The sequence below is a fragment of the Osmerus mordax genome, chromosome 24 (assembly GCF_038355195.1).
Source record: "Osmerus mordax isolate fOsmMor3 chromosome 24, fOsmMor3.pri, whole genome shotgun sequence".
Taxonomy (NCBI): domain Eukaryota; kingdom Metazoa; phylum Chordata; class Actinopteri; order Osmeriformes; family Osmeridae; genus Osmerus; species Osmerus mordax.
Window position 1 is genome coordinate 4,312,739 of NC_090073.1, and position 24,091 is coordinate 4,336,829.

The window sequence follows — 24,091 nt, forward strand, 5'->3', positions numbered from 1 at the left end:
TTCATCCCCCCCCCCCCCACCTCCCTTATCTACTCCTGTACTACGGTACTTAGGAATGATTTGCTGGACCTGATGTGAGTTTCCTCCAGGAACACAATGACTCTTATTGAGGGACTTGTTGCTCTTGTTGGTTAGTTGGAACTGATTTAACTTCTTGTACTCGTGTGAATTCTATTCTTGTTGCTTTTCTACAGGTACACTCTTGCACTTTTGAGGTTCATGTTGTTTCATTGTAACTTGTTTAACTACATGCTCTTCTGGTTCTTCCCATTGGCACTTATTTGCTTTTCACAATGTATGCTTCATGTTTTGGCTCCCCACAATGTTTTTGGGGCGTCTCGTTGTTTATGATCAGTGACCTGTGCTCTTTTGTAAAGCTCTCTCTTGGAAGTCGCTTTGGATAAAAGTGTCTGTTAAATGAAGACATGTAAATGTACTCTCCCCCGTTAACTCCTCTCCCCCCACCCCCCTTATCAACTCTCTCCCCCCCACCTCCTCTCCCCCCACCCCCCCTTATCAACTCTCTCCCCCCCACCTCTTCTCCCCCTACCCCCCTTATCAACTCTCTCCCCCCCACCTCCTCTCCCTCCACCCCCCTGACCTCCTCTCCCCCTACCCCCCTTATCAACTCTCCCCCCCCCACCTCCTGACCTCCTCTCCCCCCACCCCCCACCCCCTGACCTCCTCTCCCCCCACCCCCCACCCCCTGACCTCCTCTCCCCCCCACCCCCCTGACCTCCTCTCCCCCCACCCCCCCCTGACCTCCTCTCCCCCCACCTCCTGACCTCCTCTCCCCCCACCCCCCCCCTGACCTCCTCTCCTCTCCCCACCTCCTGACCTCCTCTCCCCCCACCCCCCCCTGACCTCCTCTCCCCACCCCCGACTTCCTCTCCCCCCCACATCCTCTCCCCACCCCCCCTGACTTCCTCTCCCCCCCACCTCCTCTCCCCCCACCCCCTGACCTCCTTTCGCCCCCACCTCCTCTCCCCCCCCCCTGACCTCCTCTCCCCCCACCCCTGACCTCTTCCCCCCCACACCTCCTCTCCCCCAACCCCCATTATCTACTCTCTCCCCCCAGCCCCCTGACTTCCTCTCCCCCCCACATCCTCTCCCCCCACCCCCTGACCTCCTCCCCCCCCCCACCCCCTGCCTCCTCTCCCCCCACCCCCCCCACCTCCTCTCGGGGGGGCAGAGGGGGGAGAAGAGGAGAGAGACGAAAGGTGAGAAGGAGATGAAGGGAAGGAAGCGAGGAGGGAGGGAGGGAGGGAGGGAGGGAGGGAGGGAGGGAGGGAGGGAGGGAGGGAGGGAGGGAGGGAGGGAGGGAGGGAGGGAGGGAGGGAGGGAGGGAGGGAGGGAGGGAGGGAGGGAGGGAGGGAGGGAGGGAGGGAGGGAGGGAGGGAGGGAGGGAGGAGGGGGAGAGGAAACACACAGCAGCTAGGGGAAGGGAGGGGGGGGAACAGGGGAGGGGGAGGAGAGGGGAGGGTGAAGGGAGGGCACATACGTGTGTCCATTTCTGACAGTGTCAAAGTCACTAATGGTATTGTCCCTGTATGACCCTGTGTACTAGAAACTAAGTAGCAGTCAATACTCACATTTCCTAGACCAGGTTTGATCCTGCACTCTCCACCATGATCCACACTGTAGGGAGAAGCAGAGGAATGATGAGGAAATGACACCTCACCTGTTGCTAAGTGACTAAAGTAAACATGTTGTTTCTATGTTTATCATCAGAGGTGTATTCCAGAAAACAGGTTTTACAAACTCTGAGCCTAACCCTGAACTCTGACTTGATGAACCCTGAGATGGGAAGCACAGAGTTATCGCTTCCAGAAAAGCTGATCCGAGTTAGTTTAACACTAATTCACTGGAATTAGGAATTCTCATGCGTGCAGGCGAGTATGCAAACATTTTCTGAAAGATAAACAACAACTGCAACAGCAAAAGAGACACAATTGGTCAATGAGTACATTTCAATGCAGTCTATTTATTTGACATTTAACCACACGTCTTACTACAGCTGAACAAGTGGTGGAACGATCCTATGGGCACAAAACACACTTGGCAGCAGCTGAAAATGAAATATAAAGTCAGTTCAAACAGGTCGGGCATATTTTGCTTAGGCCTACCAGACACATGATTGTTTTAATCATGTTTGACAGGATTAAACCAAGTACAAATCATTCAGTGGCTGTCTCAACTTGTGAGAATGCTGTTTTAACACATAGATGTTGTCTCACCTAATCCTGCTCAGTATATGAACATTGGACTTGTAGCGGACTAACAGAAAGAAGAAAACCCAGAGTTTCCCTCATCTCAGGGTTAACAAACTCACTAATTTCACTTCAACCCACTTTCTGGAATAGACCCCAGGAAATACAATTATAATTGTAGCTATATAATCATAATTGCACTAAAGGCTATTGTAGATTATTTAGGGCTTCTCTCTTCCTAACCCACTGTCCTAAATAATTCTAATCAGTCTATTCAGTATTCAGTGTTAAGCAACATTACATGAAGAGGTATATAAAAACACAAACATCTCCTTACTTGAGTTTCTCCAGTCTGCAGTGTGGATCCTCCAGTCCAGCAGAGAGCAGCTTCAATCCTTTTTCTCCTGGATGATTGTAGCTCAGGTCCAGTTCCCTCAGGTGGAAGGGGTTGGACCTCAGAGCTGAGGCCAGAGAAGCACAGCCTTCCTCTGTGACTAGACAGCCTGACAGCCTGTAGAAAGAGGATCAATGTTGTGACAGAATCCATCTGGGCCTCCAGAGTGAGTCAGCACAGAGGGGTTCATTTGGCAGGTGCTGTCATAGCTGCTCCTCCCCATCATTAGACAGAGTGACCTTTCCCCCCAGTTCAGGAAGGTTAGGTTTGTGTTCAGTTTGGTGCTAGTAGTTCTATGGAACATCAGGACGTCTGCTACATAAAGCCTGCTCAAAAATAGTGACTTGAATGAACACAACAAACTAGAGAGGGTACAATTTCTGGGGAAATTGTAGGGTGTGCTTGCTTGCGTCGGTTGCACAGGGGTCCGTTTTTGAATGACATTTTTACAACCGATTTATGTATATTTTATATGAAAATGCATTCTTATTATTTATAAAGATTAAATAGATTTAACTGCATTTTTTTTGCTGCTCATTTACAACTGAAAATACGAGTGAAGTGTAGAATGAAATAGATGTCTTCTCATTTCCCCTGCAAGAGGCAGCCTCATCGTTGAATCAAAACGAATACATTTGGCAGACCGGTGTAAAAATGGACCTAATCTCTATGACTTAAACGTCATTTTAAAGTTTTTCCCTTCTCGTGATATTTTCAGGCATGTAGCCTACTCATTGCATTCATTCATTAATTAATAAAGAACCCCCTTTGAAGATTATTCTATGACGTTACCCGGCAGTAGAAGATGGAATCGCGATTCAGACAGTCCCATCTGCTAACTGAAAATATGCCCCCCAAAACGTAAATAAGCTTGACATTTATTTAGAGGAAAATCGCTCATTCATAAAAAGCTCACTGGTAGCGATCATTGTCAGTAACAACGCAAAATGCGATATAGCCCTGTGTGGAGAAGCTGCCCCGGTAAATTGTACTACTACGGTACAGTACTAGTAGACTACTGCTGTGTTCGTCTTGGTAGCGATTGCGTTGGTTGAATTGGATTTAACGTTCCGTTGTACGGTTTAGGCTGAAATTAATTATTTTCATGAACAGATTGGCAACGTTTAGGCTGTGGCAATGAAGTTCAGGTTAGTAGTTAGATAGACTTTTGATTAAGTAAGGGGAGTGCCGAACATGTTCTGTCGCCGTTTGACTTCCTACAGCTGTGTAGATGTTTTTGTAGTGTCTCGCGTAGGCTACAGCATTGCAGTGAGCAACACTGGTTTGAAACCACAGGTAATGATAATTTCACCCACAAATCGTTTACTTGTAATGTAATGTCATAATAAATCCTAAAACGAAAATGTATTTGTGAGGAATGTTTATTTTAAAGATTGAAAACAGATGCATCATAGACCACTGTAGTATGTGTTGCCCGGGCAACAGAGGCTAATGTCATGATGCTAATGCTTCAGTGAAATAGTAGACTACCGTTTCCAAAAGTAGATGTAGGCCTACTTCCTTAATAATATCAGCTAATATTGTACATTACATTTCATAATTGTGTTTCACATCACAAAGTAAAATGAGTAAATAGTTATCACCCTGGCCTCTTTGCTTGTGGCGTTCCTGCAGCTGCCTTGCAGTAAAGCTATAGTTAGCCTAGCTATCCCCCAAGTTAACAGATGTGAAACGAATGTTCTGCTACAGGTAGTCACGCGTGTTTTCGTGACGTTAGTGACGTAGTGACGTTAGTAACGTCAGTGACTGTGGCTAGCAAATTAGCCACCGTTAGCTTCACTTTTCACCACAAAAACGCAATTTCTACTTAAACCATGCAACGGAATGTAAATAAAAATACAACCAACGCAATCGCTACCAAGACGAACCTTTTGACACCGCCGTTGTGTATGTAGTCCAAATATTGACTGATCCTTAGGGGGGCGAAAATAAATAATAACTAGAGAGGATACAATTTCTGGGGAAATTGTAGGGTGTGCTTGCTTGCGTCGGTTGCACAGGGGTCTGTATATTTTATATAAAAATGCATCGGGCCTACTTATTATTTATAAAGATTACATAGATTTAAAAGCATCTTTTTTTTGCTGCTCATTTACAACTCAAAATATGAGTGAAGTGTAGAATGAAATATGATGTCTTCTCATTTCCCCTGCAAGAGGCAGCTGACAGGCTGAATCAAAACGAATACATTTGGCAGACCGGTGTACCAATGGACCTAATCTCTATGACTTAAACGTCCTTTTAAGTTGTCCCTTCTCGTGATATTTTCAGGCATTTAGACTACTCATATTGCATTCATTCATTAATAAAGAACCCCCTTTTAAGATTATTCTACGACTTTACCGGCAGAAGATAGAATCGCGATTCAAACAGTACCATCTGCTAACTGAAAATATGCCCCCAAAAACGTAAATAAGCTTGACATTTATTTAGTGGAAAATAGCTCATTCATAAAAAGCTCACTGGTAGCGATCATTGTCAGTAACAACTCAAAATGCGATATAGCCCTGTGTGGAGAAGCTGCCCCGGTAAATTCTACTACTACAGTACAGTACTACTAGTAGACTACTGCTGTGTTCGTCTTGATAGCGATTGCGTTGGTTGAATTCGATTAAACGTTCCGTTGTACGGTTTAGGCTGAAATTAATTATTTTCATGAACAGATCGACAAAGTTTAGGCTGTGGCAATGAAGTTCAGGTTAGTAGTCAGATAGTTTCCCTACTGAAAGACTTTTGAGTAAGGGGAGTGCCGAACATGTTCTGTTGCCGTTTGACTTAAACAGCTGAGGAGTTGTTGTTAGCTACTCACACTAGTGTCTCGGGTACAGTAGGCTACAGCGTTGCAGTGAGCTACACTGGTTTGAAACCACAGGTAATGGTAATTTCACCAACAAATCGTTTACTAATGTCAGAATAAATCCTACAACGAAAATGTATATGTGAGGAATGTTTATTTTAACGATTGAAAACAGATACATCATAGACCACTGTAGTATGTGTTGCCCGGGCAACACAGGCTAATGTCATGATGCTAATATGTCAGTGAAATAGTAGACTACTGTTTCCGAAAGTAGATGTACTTCCTTAATAATATCAGCTTATATTGTACATTACACATCACAATTGTGTGTCATATCACAAAGTAAAATGAGTAAATAGTTATCACCCTGGCCTCTTTGTTTGTGGCGTTTCTGCAGCTGCCTTGCAGTAAAGCTATAGTTAGCCTAGCTATCCCCCAAGTTAACAGATGCCAAACGAATGTTCTGCCAAAGGTAGTCACGCGTGTTTTCGTGACATTATTGCAGACCGGTGTAAAAATTGACCTAATCTCTATGATTTAAACGTCATTTTAAGTTTTTCTCTTCTCATGATATTTTCAGGCATTTAGCCTACTCATATTGCATTCATTCATGAATAAACAACCCCTTTGAAGATTATTCTACGACGTTACCCGGCAGTAGAAGATGGAATCGCAATTCAAACGGTACCATCTGCTAACTGAAAATATGCCCCCCAAAACGTAAATAAGCTTGACATTTATTTAGTGGAAAATTGCTCATTCATAAAAAGCTCACTGGTAGCGATCATTGTCAGTAACAACGCAAAATGCGATATAGCCCTGTGTTGAGAAGCTGCCCCGGTAAATTGTACTACTACGGTACAGTACTAGGCTACTGCTGTGTTCGTCTTGGTAGCGATTGCGTTGGTTGAATTGGATTTAACGTTCCGTTGTACGGTTTAGGCTGAAATTAATTATTTTCATGAACAGATTGACAACGTTTAGGCTGTGGCAATGAAGTTCAGGTTAGTAGTTAGATAGACTTTTGATTTAAGTAAGGGGAGTGCCGAACATTTTCTGTCGCCGTTTGACTTCCTAAACAGCTGTGTACTGTAGCTAGATGTTTTTGTAGTGTGTCTCGCGTAAGCTACAGCGTTGCAGTGAGCTACACTGGTTTGAAACCACAGGTAATGGTAATTTCACCAACAAATCGGTTTCTAATGTCAGAATAAATCCTACAACGAAAATGTATATGTGAGGAATGTTTATTTTAACGATTGAAAACAGATAACGCTACATCATAGACCACTGTAGTATGTGTTGCCCGGGAAACACAGGCTAATGTCATGATGCTAATACTTCAGTGAAATAGTAGACTACTGTTTCCGAAAGTAGATGTACTTCCTTAATAATATCAGCTTATATTGTACATTACACATCACAATTGTGTGTCATATCACAAAGTAAAATGAGTAAATAGTTATCACCCTGGCCTCTTTTCTTGTGGCGTTTCTGCAGCTGCCTTGCAGTAAAGCTATAGTTAGCCTAGCTATCCCCCAAGTTAACAGATGCTAAACGAATGTTCTGGCAAAGGTAGTCACGCGTGTTTTCGTGACGTTAGTGACGCAGTGACGTTAGTAACGTCAGTGACTGTGGCTAGCAAATTAGCCACCGTTAGCTTCACTTTTCGCCACAAAAACTTAATTTAAGCTTAAACCATGCAACGGAACGTAAATTCCAATAGAAGCAACTCAATCGCTACCAAGACGAAACTTTTGACACCTACGTTGTCTATGTAGGCCAAGTATTTACTGAGTTTTAGGGGGGCAAAAAGAAATAAAAATAATAATAATAATATATATGTGAGAGAACAAAGGTTGTGCTCTCGCCGAAGGCTTGAGCACACCCAATAAATAAATAAATATATATGTGAGAGAACAAAGGTTGTGCTCTCGCCGAAGGCTTGAGCACACCCAATTAGTTGGGGCTATAGCCCCTATTCTTAAGCAGTACGAGACATAGAACATGGATCACATCTATCCACCATTGCAGAAAGCAATGTTCACGGCCACGTGACCTTTCCCTTTAATTAGTTCTCTCTAAACCGAGTTCTATGACAGCTCGATGAAGCGTAAATCATTGCCGCCGCTGCTTCAGAATTGTATTAAATATCACGATATCAAGGAGGATGAGCAACTGAACAGTGACAGGACGTTAATCACTCATGAAGTCATGACAACCTAATAAACAACAGCGACCAGCTACTTTCCCTCTGCTACTGAGAAAAATTCCTCCCATTCCCCACACCCTGCCGCAGTCAACTAGCTAAAACGTAATTTATACATATAAAGTGGTAAAATATCAGCCTACCTGCCGAACTTGTTCCACTGAGTTTGATTCCAACTGAAGAATATCCCACTTCAGTCGCTCTGTAGCCTATTAGCTACAAAACGTCCTGGTTTATACCCTGAGAATTTTCTGTGGTAGACCTGAGGTAATTTGCTTCTAAATTACTGTAAAAAGCCTCAGTGAACTTATTTGTTCTGGACCGGCTACTAATAGACTTTAACTTTCAGATGGTACATTTTCTCTAGCTTTGAATTTTCTGAGCAGATATACATCTGGTTCCCTTCAGTTGACATTGTTCTTTTTAGCAACACGGCTAACTGATCCAGAGACAGAGATCACATGACAGGGCGTGCCATCAAACACTTCAGGCTATTGTACAATATTAGCATTGTAAAAGAAGTTACTCTAAAAAATTAAAGGCGAAATTAAATGGAAGTGAAATAAACCAGAAGTATTCAAAAAACGTATCTAGCAAATAAATATTTTTTTTAAATAACAGAGAATGCCTGTCGGTATTTATTTAACTATGTTAAGTCATTAGATAACCTGCTGCCTGTTGGCTCTGCACTCCCTGCGAGAAGAGGAACTGCTATATTAGTATGCTGTTCATGGATTACAGATAATCATTTAACACCATCATGCCTATGTCTTTTATAGGCTATTTCAACATTTTATATTCTTTCCAAAATTCTAGTTTAACAGTCATGTTTGCATTCTGTGCTCTTTTTGCTTTAATGTTAGGACGCATTAGCAGGGCCAACCTCAATAAATTCAATGGCCAATGTCACCTTTTGTGATCTGTGCAAAGGATCTGTGTTCAACTTTCTTTCTTCCCTTTTTTAAAGAGCAGATATGTGTTAATCTCACTCGGTATGGGGCATTTGGCTGACTCTCCCTGCATCTCAGATGGAATACTACCATCCTATGAAGTAAAGTATGTCAGAATAAATGTGAATAGCCAGTTCCATACATATATACAGTATATACAGTAGTATTATACATCAAGCACACTTTTCTTGCCATTCCTAATTTGAAACCCTTCATGTAGTGGAAGAGGCGTCAACCACAGGAACAACAGCCGCCAGATTCTAAACTCACTGCCCAGGTAAATGTACAATAATATGATGAATAGTATATCTTAACCCTTGTGTTGTCTTCAGGGTCAAACATGACTGCTATTATATTTAACAGCAGAGAAAACCCTAAAATAGTTTTTTTTTTACTTCAAATGTCTTACTTTTCGTAGTGACCCTAACATTCATAAAAATACATCACAACAACCACAGACACACACGTACACAATAAGAAATTGCGATTATGTGTTACAGATTTAGGTTACAGAGTCTATAAAGGTGCTGAAGATGACAGTACCTCCATTTCTCTCTTTGCGAAAGCCATGACTGCACATTTCAGTGTTGTAATAAAACAAGTGGTGTTCACAGATTAAAGTCAATGTTTTTCCACTGTGAAGAGGGAAACCCCAGATGTTTACAAGTGTGATGAAAGACAGGTTGTGTTTCAATGCGAAATAGGTTTAAGGTTGAAAATTAAATTAAGCTGTATTTTATTACCCTTTGGGCAAGGGCATACAGATTGTTAACACTACCCAAAGAGACTGCAATCATGTTGAACATTCAGAAACAGTTGCATCAACATTTTCATTCTGTCTAAAATAAACAAACATAAAATAAAATATAAGCCAATCATTATGTACAGCATGTTTTAGAGTGTTTCAGATGTAGCAAATCTGCCTGTTTCTTATCAAATTAGTCCTCACTGATGACTAGAAGGCATATCTCATTCTTGGCATTAAGTTTATACCCAACTTGAGACTCAACTCTTGTCTAAATCAGCCACACAAATACATTGCGCGATTATAACTTTACTAATGGCTCATGTAGAACATAAATACATACCTCAGTGTCTCCAGTTTGCAGAGTGGGTTCCCCAGTCCAGCAGAGAGCAGCTTCATGCCTGAATCCCCCAGGTTGTTGTTACTCAAGTCCAGCTCTGTAAGCTCTGAGGAGGGGAGAGCTGAGGCCAGCGCTTCACAGCACCGTTCTGAGAGGTTACAGTCATGCAGCCTGCATGACATAAGTCATAGTTTGTACGATAGTATCATACGATAATCAAATATCACATCACAGTATGTCCTAAATTATATCATTATTAAAATTGCTTTATACATACAGAGCAGTTTTGGAGTCTTTGACCACTGGCAGCAGCCTCAGAAGACCTTCCTCTGATCTGGAGTATATCTTCAGGTCAAACACATCCATCTTCTCTTCTGAAGTCAGCAACACAAAGAACAGAGCTGACCTCTGTGTAGATGAGAGCTCCTCACTGGAGAGACTTCCTGAGCTCAGGTACTGTTGGATCTCCTCCACCAGAGAATGGTCATTCAGTTCATTCAGACAGTGGAACAGATTCATGCATCTCTCTGCAGAGGGATTCTCTCTGATCTTCTCCTTGATGTACTTGACTGTTTCCTCATGGCTCTGTGTGTTGCTTCCTGTATGAGTCAGTAGGCCTCGTAAGTCAGACTGATTGGACTCCATTGAGAGACCCAGGAAGAAGCGGAGGAAAAGGTCCAGCTGTCCATTCTTACTCTGCAAGGCCTTGTCCACAGCACTCTTGTAGAGGTGGATGTCAGATGTGTCTGAGGTGGACTGAGACATCAGATTCTCATTGTTGTTGATGAATGAGAGACACACAAACACAGCAGCCAGAAACTCCTGAAAGCTCAGATGGACAAAGCAGAACACCTTCTCCTGGAAGACTTTACCATCCTGTCTGAAGATCTGTGTGAACACTCCTGAGTACACTGAGGCATCATGGACATCAATGCCACACTCTGTCAGGTCTTTCTCATAGAAAATCAGGTTGCCTTTGTCCAGCTGGTGAAAGGCCAGTTTTCCCAGTGAAAGAATGCTCTTAATGCTCTCTTCATCCCAGTGTGGATCTGTCTCAGTTTTCCCTTGATACTTCACCTTCTTCTGTTTGGTCTGTAACACCAGGAAGGCTGTGTACATCTCAGTCAGGGTCTTGGGCATCTTCTCTTTATTCTCTGTTCTCAGCATGTGCTCCAGGACTGTCACACACATTAGGGAGAAGACTGGAATGTGGCACATGACGTAGAGAGTCCTTGATGCCTTGATGTGTGAGATGATTCTCCTGGCCAGGATCTCATCACTGCATCTCTTCATGATGTACTCATCCTTCTGAGCATCATTGAACCCTCGTACCTCTGTCACCAGGTCAACACACTCAGAAGGGATCTGATTGGCTGCTGCAGGTCGAGTGGTGATCCAGATGAGAGCAGAGGGAAGCAGGTTTCCTTTGATCAGGTTGGTCAGCAGCACATCCACTGAGGTGGACTCTGTGACATCACACCAGCTCTTGTTCTTTTTGAAGGCTAAGGGCAGTCGACACTCATCCAGACCATCAAACACAAACAGAACGTTGTACTTGTCATAGTTGGAGATTCCTGATTGTTTGGTTTCTGAGAAGAAGTGATGGACAAGTTCCATCAGACTGAACTCTTCTCCATCCAACAGATTCAGCTCTCGAAACGGCAGAGGAAAGATGAACTGGATTTCCTGATTGGCTAGTCCCTCAGCCCAGTCCGTGATGAACTTCTGCACAGAGACAGTTTTTCCGATGCCAGCAATTCCTGTTGTAAGAACAATTCTGATAGGTGTGTCTCGTCCAGCTGAGGGTTTAAAGATGTTGTTGCATGTGATGGCTGTCTCTGGTCTTGCTGATTTCCTGGATGCTGTCTCAATCTGTCTCACCTCATGTTCTTTATTGACCTCTGCACTCACACCCTCTGTGATGTAGACGTCTGTGTAGATGTTATTGAGAAGAGTTGGGTTTCCTTGCTGAGCTATGCCCTCAAACACAGTCTGAAACTTCTTCTTCAGTTTAGATTTGAGTTTACGTGAGAGTCTATGATGAGAAAGCTCTCCTGAATGACCAAACAGATGTTATTCATATATGTTAACAGGGCTTTAGTTTGCAAGAGAAAGTTACTTAACAGTTCAGAATAGTTTTTCCTATTCTAAATATGGCAGACATTGATGGCTTATACATAAACATTGATTTTCCATCATTGCACTTTGCCAGTTGAAAGTTACTCTGATTCTCTTAACCTGTATCTTCATCATAAACCATCAGTCGGTCAACTAAGACTAAATATGGAGTCTCTTACTTTTCTCCAGAGTGTCAGCCAGCTCCTTCTGGTTCATGTTCCTCAGGACGTGCAGTGTGATCTTCAGAGCTCCGTCTCTGGCACTGCTCTCCTGCTTCTGATATTCAGGGTCCACCACTTCCTGGTCCTCCCTCTGACTCTCTAAGCCTTCTGGGAAATCTGAACTCAGAATCCTCTTCATCCTCTTCAGCTCTTCCTTCACAAACCTGATGACAGTCTCCTCAAGCACCTGAAACAGGGAGGGAAGATATCAGAGGAACCAGGAACTCTGTACACAGTAGTACAATCAGATTAAAATGATTGTCTTGTTTGTACTTTAAATGAACACAAAACTCACTGTGAATATAGAAGACAAGTCGTCATGGTGACTCTGGTCTGACTTCTGTTGATCTCTGTGGACAAGAGATGACAACACATGAACCACATGGGCTAAATATCTACGACTAAAATACTGAACCATCTCCATTCATGCATACACACAGACACTGTGTTTAAGAGTGACACAGAGTAAACTATCTTCTATGCCACTAGATGGCACTGATTCATTCCTTTCCATGAGGGGGTTTCCTGTTTACTAGCTGTCTGAGTGATCGATAATTTCCTTAAACCATACGTTTGACAAATTAAATGTCACTCCTTTAAATGTTGCAGCTGAAGATGTGTTGGGCATCAGAATCTGTTGAGGTATTTAGGTGCTTTTAGATGCACGTGGACTCTGATCGTATGTTTCATGGCCAGATGGTTTAGTGTTACTGTCTGATGAATGAAATGCAGCAGACAGGTGACGACTTTAGACCCTCTCCGTGTTTGAGCCGATCTGCAGATTGTTATGTGTATTGTCTAATGTTTGTGTGTTAAAGATGGTTGTTTCTGTGTTCAATTGTTTGTTTGTTAATAAATATGTATGGAGAGACATGTACCATTTTATTACGACTGAAGAATGACATCAGGGTCCACCTCACACAGGGCTGCATGTTTGCTAGCAGCCTGCTTTAGACACTGCAGCACTCCTCCACCCGGGAGTTTAAGACCTGCTAGTCTCAACCAGTCTAAGTGGGCTGAGCCCCGCCCGGTCTGTGCTCATACCAGGCCTGGTACCTGCAGGGCTTTGACTCTGACTGTTATGCTGTGTGTGTGTGTGTGTGTGTGTGTGTGTGTGTCTGTCTGTCTGTATGTGTGTGTGTGTGTGTGTGTGTGTATGTGTGTGTGTGTGCATGGAGGTTATGACTAGGAGGACCATACATCTGTGTGTATGTGTGTGTGGTGTGTGTGTGTGTGTGTGTGTGTGTGTGTGTGTGTGTGTGTGTGTGTGTGTGTGTGTGTGTGTGTTTGTGAATGTGTGTGTAGGGAGTGGAAGGTTATGTATGTCAAACAGTCACTGATCTATCTTTTATTTTATGTTAAGCTATTATACAAAAACTCAGTATTGACATTATACTGTATGTCAAGTATTTTAATATTGAGAGGTTGTAACTATCTAACACACTCACAGGCTTATCCTGGATGTCCCTCAAGTCTCTACTGAATTAGAGAGAGCAGCTTTGAGTTATTGTTCTGCAAAGATATAGAATGACCAAATGGTAGCCATGCATTATTTGATTTGGTCTGGGGAAGTTGCAGTGTTGTGCGGTCTTTTTTTGCCAGTTTGTTGTGGTTGTGTTGTGATTGTGTGTCTGTTAATGTCAGTCCAACATTAAAGCAGCACAGTGGACTGGTAGGTTGTGGTCCTGTCTCTCACTGATCAAACACAACAAGGAGGTCAAAGGGCTTGATGTGCCTGATGGTGGTCTAGTGGTTAAACCATTGCTAACTAAAAAGAAGACTTACGGTACACCACTTACACATGTTAATGACATAATGTTAAATAACAGCTAGCTGTCACTGTGTAATTCTACCACATGGTCGAAACATCAGCCAGGCTATGAGTTCTAACCTTCGTTCAGTAGAAACGTCACATGATGATCGTGAATCTAGTGATTACATTAGACTTCCAAATATGTATCACCTTAACATTAAAAACCAGTAGACTTCAGTACATACCCTTCCTCATTAGAAGGTCCTCCTCCATCACTGAAGAAGAGAGGTGGATCCATGGACCAGTCACTCTTCATGGACACACAGCTGGGTACAGGTGAGGCTGGTCTCTGCCATTTGATCCTGTTAACAAACACATTCAAAGGTTTTACAAAAGTCAATCATTTAAAGTAGACCAAACTGATCCTTTGTAACAATATTTGTCGCTAAAATCTAATGACTTCATTATACTGCAGAAAATTAGTTTTCACATTGAACACCATCAGAGGTCAATACATACCCTTCCTCATTAGAAGGTCCTCCTCCATCACTGAAGAAGAGAGGTGGATCCATGGACCAGTCACTCTTCATGGACACACAGCTGGGTACAGGTGAGGCTGGTCTCTGCTGGATTGGGCTTCAACACAACAGAGACAGACCTTCAGTCTCTCATTTATTCTGACTAATGATGATGTCATAATATCACTGCTGAGCTCTGAGATGGAGAACAGTCATGAACAGTTATGGATTCTCATCTTACCTCTTAGCTTTGGTGTCCATGTCATGTTCCCCAGAGAGACATATTTTAGATGTTGCCCTCTGAAAATCAGTAATGATTCATTGATTGATGACACGGGAGACCAGGGCAAGTTGTCACAGGCTTAGGTTACGCTGCTTTTAACTCTCAGCTTCATTTAGACTCGTATTCTTAAGATAATTATGTATCTTTGTGATTAGTGGCCATCTAAATTTGTTAGAGCCTAATGAAAACTTTCACACAGTGGCATTAGAAATACGATTCTGGATTCTGGAAGAGACTGCTTTGGATTTCAGTGTTAAACATGTATTTTAGTATAAAGGAGAAAGTTGTTTGGGGCTTTTGGGTTTGAGCGGCTCATGCTGTACAGATACTCCCTGTGTTTACAGACAGCGGCTCATGCTGTACAGATACTCCCTGTGTTTACAGACAGCGGCTCATGCTGTACAGATACTCCCTGTGTTTACAGACAGCGGCTCATGCTGTACAGATACTCCCTGTGTTTACAGACAGCGGCTCATGCTGTACAGATACTCCCTGTGTTTACAGACAGCGGCTCATGCTTAAAACAGCTCAAACAGTTCAGTGATCACTAATGTAACACATCCTTCTGCACCTCACATTTAGGAACTAATTATGCTTCAAAATCCATGTGAATGACTGTTTCTAGTATTTCAAAACATCATCCCTCATGTTGTTCTACATTCAGTATGATCCTATTTACCACACTGAAACCCACCTGTGTTGTCTTGTGTTGTCGTCTTGTCTCAGGGACTCTGGTGGTCTCTGGTCTGGGGGGGTCAGCATGGTCCAGTGGGAACCTGCTGGGAAGTTCCCTGACATACTTGGTGGGGATGTTAAAAGGCTCGGTCCTCTCATCCTTGCAGACGAGCCACCAGTCATCGCTGGTCTTTTCCAGGAGGAGGTAATGGTCATTGGGTTCGATGGAGATGATGCTGCCATTGCTCTCTGTGAACTGGTACTGCACCTCCACCAGAACCACACCTATGTTTGAGGTCATTGCTACGACTACGACCCTAGGGCCACGCCCACCCCAAGGGAGGGGGGCAGACCTACAGGTGCAGGCTGGGAAGGGTGAGGGGCGTGGTCCAGACTCAACAGCAGTTTTCCTGGGGAGGGAAAAGAAAGCATTGATCTCTGTCTCAAGCCCACAGCTGTGCCCCATTGTTCTACGTGGGTTCTACCTATGTTCTCCCAGTGTTTGCCCCAATTCCTCAACGAGGAGTGTCTCTGGAACATTCTAGTTACAGGTACAGTACAATACAACAGGTCAAAGTCTGGTCATATAGTCGGCATCCTTCATTTTAGTAGCAGTTACACTCAGGGCGTCTTGCTGGAGGCGGCAAATGTAATTGTTTTCACATTAGAACTTGCACAAACCAGTGCATTGAAATTGGTCATTTTATGTCTTGGAATGTGTTAAACTCTCTCTCCAATCTGAAGATTGATAATACAACCAGAACTCAACTAAACTTAGTCTGTCCATTAGTGAAGAGGGGGACTAAAACACCTTCTCCAACAATAGTAGGCTATTGCAGTCTGTCAATAATTAATTAATTAAATTGTACTGTTTGGTCTGGGAAACACATATACATCACAGTGACGTGGTGTTGGAAACACATATACATCACAGTGACGTGGTGTTGGAAACACATATACATCACAGTGACGTGGTGTTGGAAACACATAAACATCACAGTGACGTGGTGTTGGAAACACATATACATCACAGTGACGTGGTGTTGGAAACACATATACATCACAGTGACGTGGTGTTGGAAACACATATACATCACAGTGACGTGGTGTTGGAAACACATATACATCACAGTGACGTGGTGTTGGAAACACATATACATCACAGTGACGTGGTGTTGGAAACACATATACATCACAGTGACGTGGTGTTGGAAACACATATACATCACAGTGACGTGGTGTTGGAAACACATATACATCACAGTGACGTGGTGTTGGAAACACATATACATCACAGTGACGTGGTGTTGGATTCCAGGCACTTCAGGGCGCTTCACAGCCAGTGTGTCCCAGGTTTTATGCTTCTAAACTCACTGACTTCCATCAAAACAATATTCGCGCGACTGAAACCGGAAGCTTTCAAGGGCCAAATTTGACAAACAAAAATTCTAGAATGTTCATCAAAAAACGTCTATAGAAGCAGAGTTGTTGGTCTGGATATCTACAGGACTTCAGGTCCCAGAATCCACCTCTCAACTGCCTTTGTTACCTGGGATCACAGTGACATCACAATGCCCTGGTGGCAACACACTCTAGAATGTTAAATTATTAACAGCATGAACACCAAGCTGATTATTACACTCTGACCAGAAGTTCTGCTCTCCTGTGTAAACCCTGCCCTATCTCCCCTGTCCCCTATAAACCTGCTGTACCTGGACTGACCATCACCTGTCCCTGACCACCACGCTCCTATAGACCTGTTGTACTTGGACTGACCCTCATCTGTTCATGAACATGATTCTGGATTAGCCCTTAGTACCTCTGATCCTTTGTTCTGATTAAGTTATGCACTTGGATTCCACTTCTGGCCTCAATATTTGTACAGTGTTGTTGCCAAATGTCACTGCCTGTCTCCTTCCCTGGCCACTGTTAACTGATAACACAGTACATCCCCTTCCTGTCAATCATCACAGGTGGGAGGTCCTTAACCACTGACTGTTTAGACAGTGTTGCTAACACACATTAGCCAAAGATCACATTTACAGACACACAGACATTTTTAATAGACATGAAACAATGTTATATTGTACAGCCTAGGATCGATGCTGTCAAACAAACACACATCCAGTATATGAAAGGATAAGACATTACACCAGGGTTAGGGATGCTAATTTACTTAATCATAACCTATTCTGGACTGACAGTAAACCATTCACTCTCCAACATGTGAATAAACACCATTCTACTGACCTTTATAAAACTCTGGTTTCACCATCAGCCTCCTCTCTGTGCTCCATCTGGTTCTGTGTGTGTCTGACAGTAATGTACACTAACATAAAGTACATATTTGAATGTGTCACACCCACATACAATCACCCACACACACTTCTGGTTGGACCAGTTGATCCTGTTTGGAGTCTCATTACTGGAACTTACTTCTGTAAGGGTGCATACATGCCCCAAGAGGGGAGAAAGAGGGAGGAGGGGGAGGAGGAGGAGATGGGGAAGAGAGGAGAGTATAGAGGAGGAGAGGGGAGGAGAGGAGGAGAAATAGGGTTAGCTGCTAACATCGGCTGGCTAGAGTGTGTGATGCTGCCTGAACAAAGTAGGACGTGGAACCTGAATAGAAGACAACACTGTACTACAGAACAAGATAGGGAGGAGATGGAGGACTAGGTTCTGCAGAGAGAAAGAAAGACAGAGGAAGAGAGAGAGAAGGAAGGGGGAGAGAGAGCAGGAGAGAGGAATACAGAGAAAGACATGAGAAGGGGAGAGAGAGAAGGAGGCGGAGACAGAGAGGAAGCCAGAGAGAGGAAAGAGAAAGAGAGATACAGGGAGAGAGAGAAGTATAAGAGGGAGAAAGAGAGAAATACACAAAGAGACAGAAAGAAGACCAAGAAAGGGATTGAGAAAAGAGGGAGGGTTAGGGAATGAGAAAGAAGAGGACAAGATTGGGAGGGAGGTAGAGAGAATTGGAGAGACAGAGAGATAAAGACAGATTCTGTGACATTCATTGTAAGGTTCTGCAGAAAGACCAAAGGCTCTACCTTGGAAGATGCCACTAGTTTTATTTAGGTGTGCATGTATAAATTATTACATGTTTAAAAGAAATGTTTGGAACTGACGTATTATATTTATGAAAAAACTGATATAAATCTCTTATTTCTGAGAACCAGCCAGTCACTCCTCAACTGTACACATGATCCCTGTCCATGTTTGATGTCTACCAGTCTGCCAGCCTCTGTTGTGTTGAAACCATGTCATAAATGAGGAAATGCAGTTGTTGTGAACTTGTCTCTCCCTGTAACAGAAGACAGAGCTAGTCTAACCAGTCCAGGTACCAGAGAGGTTGTTTTGTCTGACATAAACCTGTGGGGCAAAGATAACCCAGAGATGGTCACATGGTGAGACTGAGGGGGGGTTACACTGTCTCCAGGGCTCCCTTACAGCAGGGGGGAGAGACAAAAGGAGAGAGAGGAAGAGAGAAAGGGGGAGGAAGACAGAGAAATGGAGAAAGAGAGAAGTAGAGGGAGAGAGAGAAGGGCAGAAAGAGAGAAAGAGGGAGGAGACAGAGGCAGCGAGAACAATAGACAGGGAGAGAGAGGGGAGAGAGAAGGACGGAAGAGAGAGATAGAGAGACAATACACAAAGAGAGAAAGTGGGGAGAGAGGAAGACGGGAAGGGATTGAGAAAAGGGGGGAGAGAAAGGAAGAGAGAGACAAATAGAAGGGAGGAAGATAGAAAGAGGAGGATGAGAGAGAGAGGAAGAGAGAGAGAGAGAGAGAGAGAGAGAGAGAGAGAGAGAGAGAGAGAGAGAGAGAGAGAGAGAGAGAGAGAGAGAGAGAGAGAGAGAGAGAGAGAGAGAGAGAGAGAGAAAGGGAGGGGGGGAGGAAAAGGGGACAGAGAGATAATTAAAGATATAGTCTGTGACATTCATTGTGAGTTTCGGCAGAAAGTAGAAAGACTTGGACTTGCTTCATATATAAATTCTTAAATGTTTACAATGTTATTCTCTTTTCTTTTTGTAACTGATGGAATGTATTACATATGTAGAAAAGGGATATGAAGCTCTTCTTTCTGAAAACAGGCCCTCACTCCTTAACTCCAAACATCATTCCTGCTGTCTGATGTCTATCAGTCTGTCAGCCTCTGTTCTGTAGAAACCATTTCATGTATGAGGAAATGCAGTGGTTTGGAACATGACGCTGCCAGTAGAAATGTTGGGCGTTGCCAAGATTTGTAGGTCCCATGACTTATAAGAATGATGGGTAAATAGACAGGAATTAACAAACAAGGAAATAGATTCTGTTTTATTTTAAGCTCTACTTAAGGGGGTGTATATACATTAGGTATAATTCACAATTCCAAACATACACACCTCACTGTTTGGAGTGTCATTACTAGAACTCACTTCTGTAAGGGTATATGCATGGCCTAACATGAGGGGGGGAGGAGGAAGGGAGGAGTGAGGAGAAGGAGAAAAGGGTAAATAGGTGGATTTGAGGACAGAGGGGGAAAGAGGAGGAGAGAAGGTATGTACAATGCATGTTAATAGGGTCTATATAGCAACATTGTTGTGTTTCCAGCTGCTACAGACACTGGGGACCTCAAGCTGCCACTAAGACAGAGATCTGGTACAGGGACCATGAACCAGGATCGACTGATAGGTTAGATCTGGTCAGAGGGAGATACAGGTGTAGGTAGTCAGGTGGAGGAGAGCTGGAGGGAGATACAGGTGTAGGTAGTCAGGAAGTCTGAGTTGCAAACCAAACAAAGATTCACACAGGATTGTACCAAGTCAAACTCCCCCCTCTTTTTCTCCCACTTTCTGTACATGTGCTCCTTGTCCCTCCACCCCCCTTCCTCTTTCTCTCACTCCCCTTCTTAATCTCTCTCCCTGCCTCCCTTTCTACATTGGAAAGTTTAGTCTGATTCTCGTTTGTCTGGTTTAGACGTCTCTCTGCTACATTCCAGTCCTGTGCTGCTACATGGTTTCTATAGAATGTCATGTATGAGGAAATGCAGCTGTTTTTAGCTTGACGCTCCCAGCAGAAATGTTAGGTGTTCCCAGGAGTTGTGGGTCCCATAACTTATAAGAAAGATGAATAAATGAGATTACATAAACAAACTATGGACAAATCAAATGTACAATAACCCCTAATCATTCCAGAAATATGACTTGTTATCCTCTAACATGATTATCACAGTACTGTGTTCAGTGCTGTAACTCTGGATGTTCCTCGTTCACCTGCAGCCTGCTGTCACGGTGTGAGTGTGGGGGCTGGACCCCAACACAGGGAGAGGCAGGCAAGGCAGGAACAAAACACTAAGTGTTTCTTTTCCTCCAAAAACCTGGGCCAAGAGTACATACTCACACGTACATAACACGATGTACACAACAAGGAAGTGACAAAGACTGACCAGGGGAGGAACCATAAATACACACTCGACCAAACTAGACACAAGTGAAACAAACTACGACAAACAAGCAAACTCAAAACCTCACACAGACTCTTAGCAAGACACGGGCTCAGGTAATCACACAGAGACCACAGGGAAACACTAGGGCACGTATAAACATGAACACAAGCTGGGACACGGCCGTGGGTGTGACACTTACATCACCTGCCCTGCCAGAACCCTCCTCTTTCTGTCCTGTCTCTGATCACCTGCCCTGCCAGAACCCTCCTCTCTCTACCCTGTCTCTGATCACCTGCCCTGCCAGAACCCTCCTCTCTCTGCCCTGTCTCTGATCACCTGCCCTGCCAGAACCCTCCTCTCTCTGTCCTGTCTCTGATCACCTGCCCTGCCAGAACCCTCCTCTCTCTGCCCTGTCTCTGATCACCTGCCCTGCCAGAACCCTCCTCTCTCTGTCCTGTCTCTGATCACCTGCCCTGCCAGAACCCTCCTCTCTCTGTCCTGTCTCTGATCACCTGCCCTGCCAGAACCCTCCTCTCTCTGTCCTGTCTCTGATCACCTGCCCTGCCAGAACCCTCCTCTCTCTATCCTGTCTCTGATCACCTGCCCTGCCAGAACCCTCCTCTCTCTGCCCTGTCTCTAAAACCCTTAATTACACATGTATAGTTTCCTTGTCAACTGTCATAGCCTGTCTCCTTACCTGGCCGCTGTTAACTGATACACAGTACATCCTCTTCCTGTCAATCAACACAGGTAGGAGGTCCTTAACCACTGACTGACTGTGTTGCTAACACCTTTTAGCTTATGATCACATTTACAGACACACTTGACATGTTTAATGGACATGGAAACAATATTATTGTACAGCCTAGGATCTATGCTGTCAAACAAACACACCTCCAGTATTTGAAAGGATCAGACATCAGACCAGGGTTAGGGATGCTAATTTACTTAATCATAAACTATTCTGGACTGACAGTAAATCATCCACTCTCCAACATGTGAATAAACACCATTCTACTGACCTTTATAAAACTATGGTTTCACCATCAGCCTCCTCTCTGTGCTCCATCTGGTTCTGTGTGCGTCTGACAGTGATGTACTCTAACATAAAGTACATATTTGAATGTGTCACACCCACATACAATCACCCGCACACACTTGTGTTTGGACCAGTTGATCCTGTTTGGAGGCTCGTTTTAACTTGGAACTTACTTCTCTAAGAGTGCATGCAAGCCCCAACATGCTTGCATGCACACCAAAGTAGTCAACAACACAAATGTATTGCTGTAAATTGTAATTTTGGGAACAAAGGCTAAGAAAACAAGGAAATAAACAAATCATCATAGGGATTTCTGTCATAGTGTGGCATGGATCTCATTTGAGATTGTTGTTCTTCCTCTTCCTCTGCCTCTTCCTCTCCCTTGTCCACCTCCTCTCATTTGGACAATTCTTCCTTTTCTTCTGATATTTTCATCCATGATTTCAAAGTACAGATGAGCTTACCTTTGTATTCATTCCAAACCCCTGATTGCTTGTTGAGTATATTTGCTTGTTAGTGCTTACACATGGATAATTGGTTGGTAAGGGTGTTTGAATTGCGCTGTTTTGGGTTTACTTATCAAGTGGCAGTGTTTTCTGAATGACATAATGGTGATAATTGTGTCTTAAAGTTGGAGGTGTGTTTAGACTTTTGCAAAGAAGTGTGAATGAACCTGAGAAATGTGTCAAAAAGGGTAAATTGTGTTTAAAGATTGGGGTACATGGTCTTTCTGCTGGGATTTGGCAAAATGGTTTTGTGGGGATGGCTTACACATACCATTTTTGTGTGTTAGCAATCGAGAAAAACTGTAATCACAAGAGTAAGGTCCCTAACATACGGGCTGGCTGGAATGAGTTTGTGTCTGAGCAACATGCTGCTGCTCGAGAGGCCTTTAGACTCTGGTCAGAGGCAGGCAGACCCAGACAGGGAGGGTTGCTTGATAACAAAAAACTCACAAATGCTAGATTTAAATATGCACTTCGTTTTATTAAGAATAATGAAAACACAATGAGAGTAGACTCGCTGGCCAGAAAGATGCAGAATAACAATCTTACTGACTTCTGGAAGGAGGTCAAGATCATAAATAATAACGGAACTCCCCTCCCTTCTGATATCGAGGGGGTTAGTTGTCCAGAGAAGATTGCTGATCTATGGCGTGAGCACTACAGTAAACTATTTAATTGTGTTAAAAGTAACACAGTGAGAATTGATAATGAATATAAAGGTCTCTCTGCAGACATGATAGTTAGATCAGTAGATATTTATGATTCCATCCACATGCTAGACAACAACAAAGCTTGTGGTATGGATTGCATTTCTGCAGAGCATCTAAAAAATGCCAGTTATAGACTCAGTCCATTACTAGCCATGTGCCTTACTGGAATTATGGTTCATGGTGTTCTACTGAACTCTATTATGTCAGTGCTGTTAGTGCCTGTTGTTAAAGATAAGGCTGGTAAACTGAACAGCATAGACAACTATCGACCCATTGCATTGGCCAGTATTTTAGGGAGTCAGGTGGCTGAGCGGTGAGGGAATCGGGCTGGTAATCTGAAGGTTGCCAGTTCGATTCCCGGCCGTGTCAAATGACATTGTGTCCTTGGGCAAGGCACTTCACCCTACTTGCCTCAGGGGGATTGTCCCTGTACTTACTGTAAGTCGCTCTGGATAAGAGCGTCTGCTAAATGACTAAATGTTAACAAGAAGCTACGGTTACATCAATCTATTTTTTGATGCAATTGCATCTATGATGCAATTCAGTGTGATTATCAATATCATGGGGTTATGGTTTGTCTGTGACAGGCTAAATTATTTTTATAATATGTTAGTCCTAATTGAATGATTCAGTGTGTTAAGCTTCAGATATAGATTAGTATTGGGGGCGGCTGTGGCTCAGGGGGTAAAGAGGGTTGTCTGTTAATCGCAAGGTTGGTGGTTCGATCCCCGACTCCTCCTAGGTCATGTGTCGAAGTATCTTTGAGCAAAACTATGAACCCCAAGTTGCTCCCGATGGGCAGGCCGGCGCCTTGCATGGTAGCTCGCTGCCGTCGGTATGTGTGAGTATGAATGGGTGAATGGGAGGCAACAATTGTAATTGCCGCTACGGTAGAAAAGGCCCTATATAAATGCAGTCCATTTACCATTTAGTGTGGATAACATTAGCATGGTGACCACCTCCACAGCAATATCAGGTTGTTGTTGAACACATTCAGTTGAGGCTGCACTGCCTGGTGTGGTGGGCGTGACTGTAGCCAGCTCAGGGTCCAGCCCTCCCTTAGAGTCCTCCCCAGACCTGCTTCCCTGGCTGCTCTGAGAGACACTCACCTCAGTCCCACTGTCTCTCTCTCCATCTGAGAGACACTCACCTCACTCCCACTGTCTCCCTCTCCATCCCTC

General features: G+C 43.7%; 2 protein-coding genes across 2 annotated transcripts in view; one reads left to right on the top strand and one right to left on the bottom strand.

The window, feature by feature from the left end:
• The window catches only part of LOC136933078 (NLR family CARD domain-containing protein 3-like), a 20,449-nt gene extending 5,126 nt beyond the window's left edge, over nucleotides 1-15,323 (bottom strand). Inside the window, 10 exon segments of the mRNA XM_067228457.1 lie at nucleotides 1,604-1,638; nucleotides 2,548-2,721; nucleotides 9,670-9,837; nucleotides 9,944-11,720; nucleotides 11,964-12,192; nucleotides 12,301-12,355; nucleotides 14,004-14,120; nucleotides 14,278-14,394; nucleotides 14,518-14,576; nucleotides 15,254-15,323. Of these exon segments, the coding sequence (XP_067084558.1) occupies nucleotides 1,604-1,638; nucleotides 2,548-2,721; nucleotides 9,670-9,837; nucleotides 9,944-11,720; nucleotides 11,964-12,192; nucleotides 12,301-12,355; nucleotides 14,004-14,120; nucleotides 14,278-14,394; nucleotides 14,518-14,537 (2,692 nt within the window). The 5' untranslated portion in view covers nucleotides 14,538-14,576; nucleotides 15,254-15,323.
• The window catches only part of LOC136932723 (phospholipid-transporting ATPase ID-like), a 95,891-nt gene extending 72,653 nt beyond the window's left edge, over nucleotides 1-23,238 (top strand). Inside the window, exon 29 of the transcript XR_010874763.1 lies at nucleotides 23,197-23,238. The gene's annotated coding sequence lies outside the window, so the exon portion shown is untranslated. The remainder of the gene's footprint in view (nucleotides 1-23,196) is intronic.
• The last annotated feature ends 853 nt before the right edge of the window (nucleotides 23,239-24,091 follow it).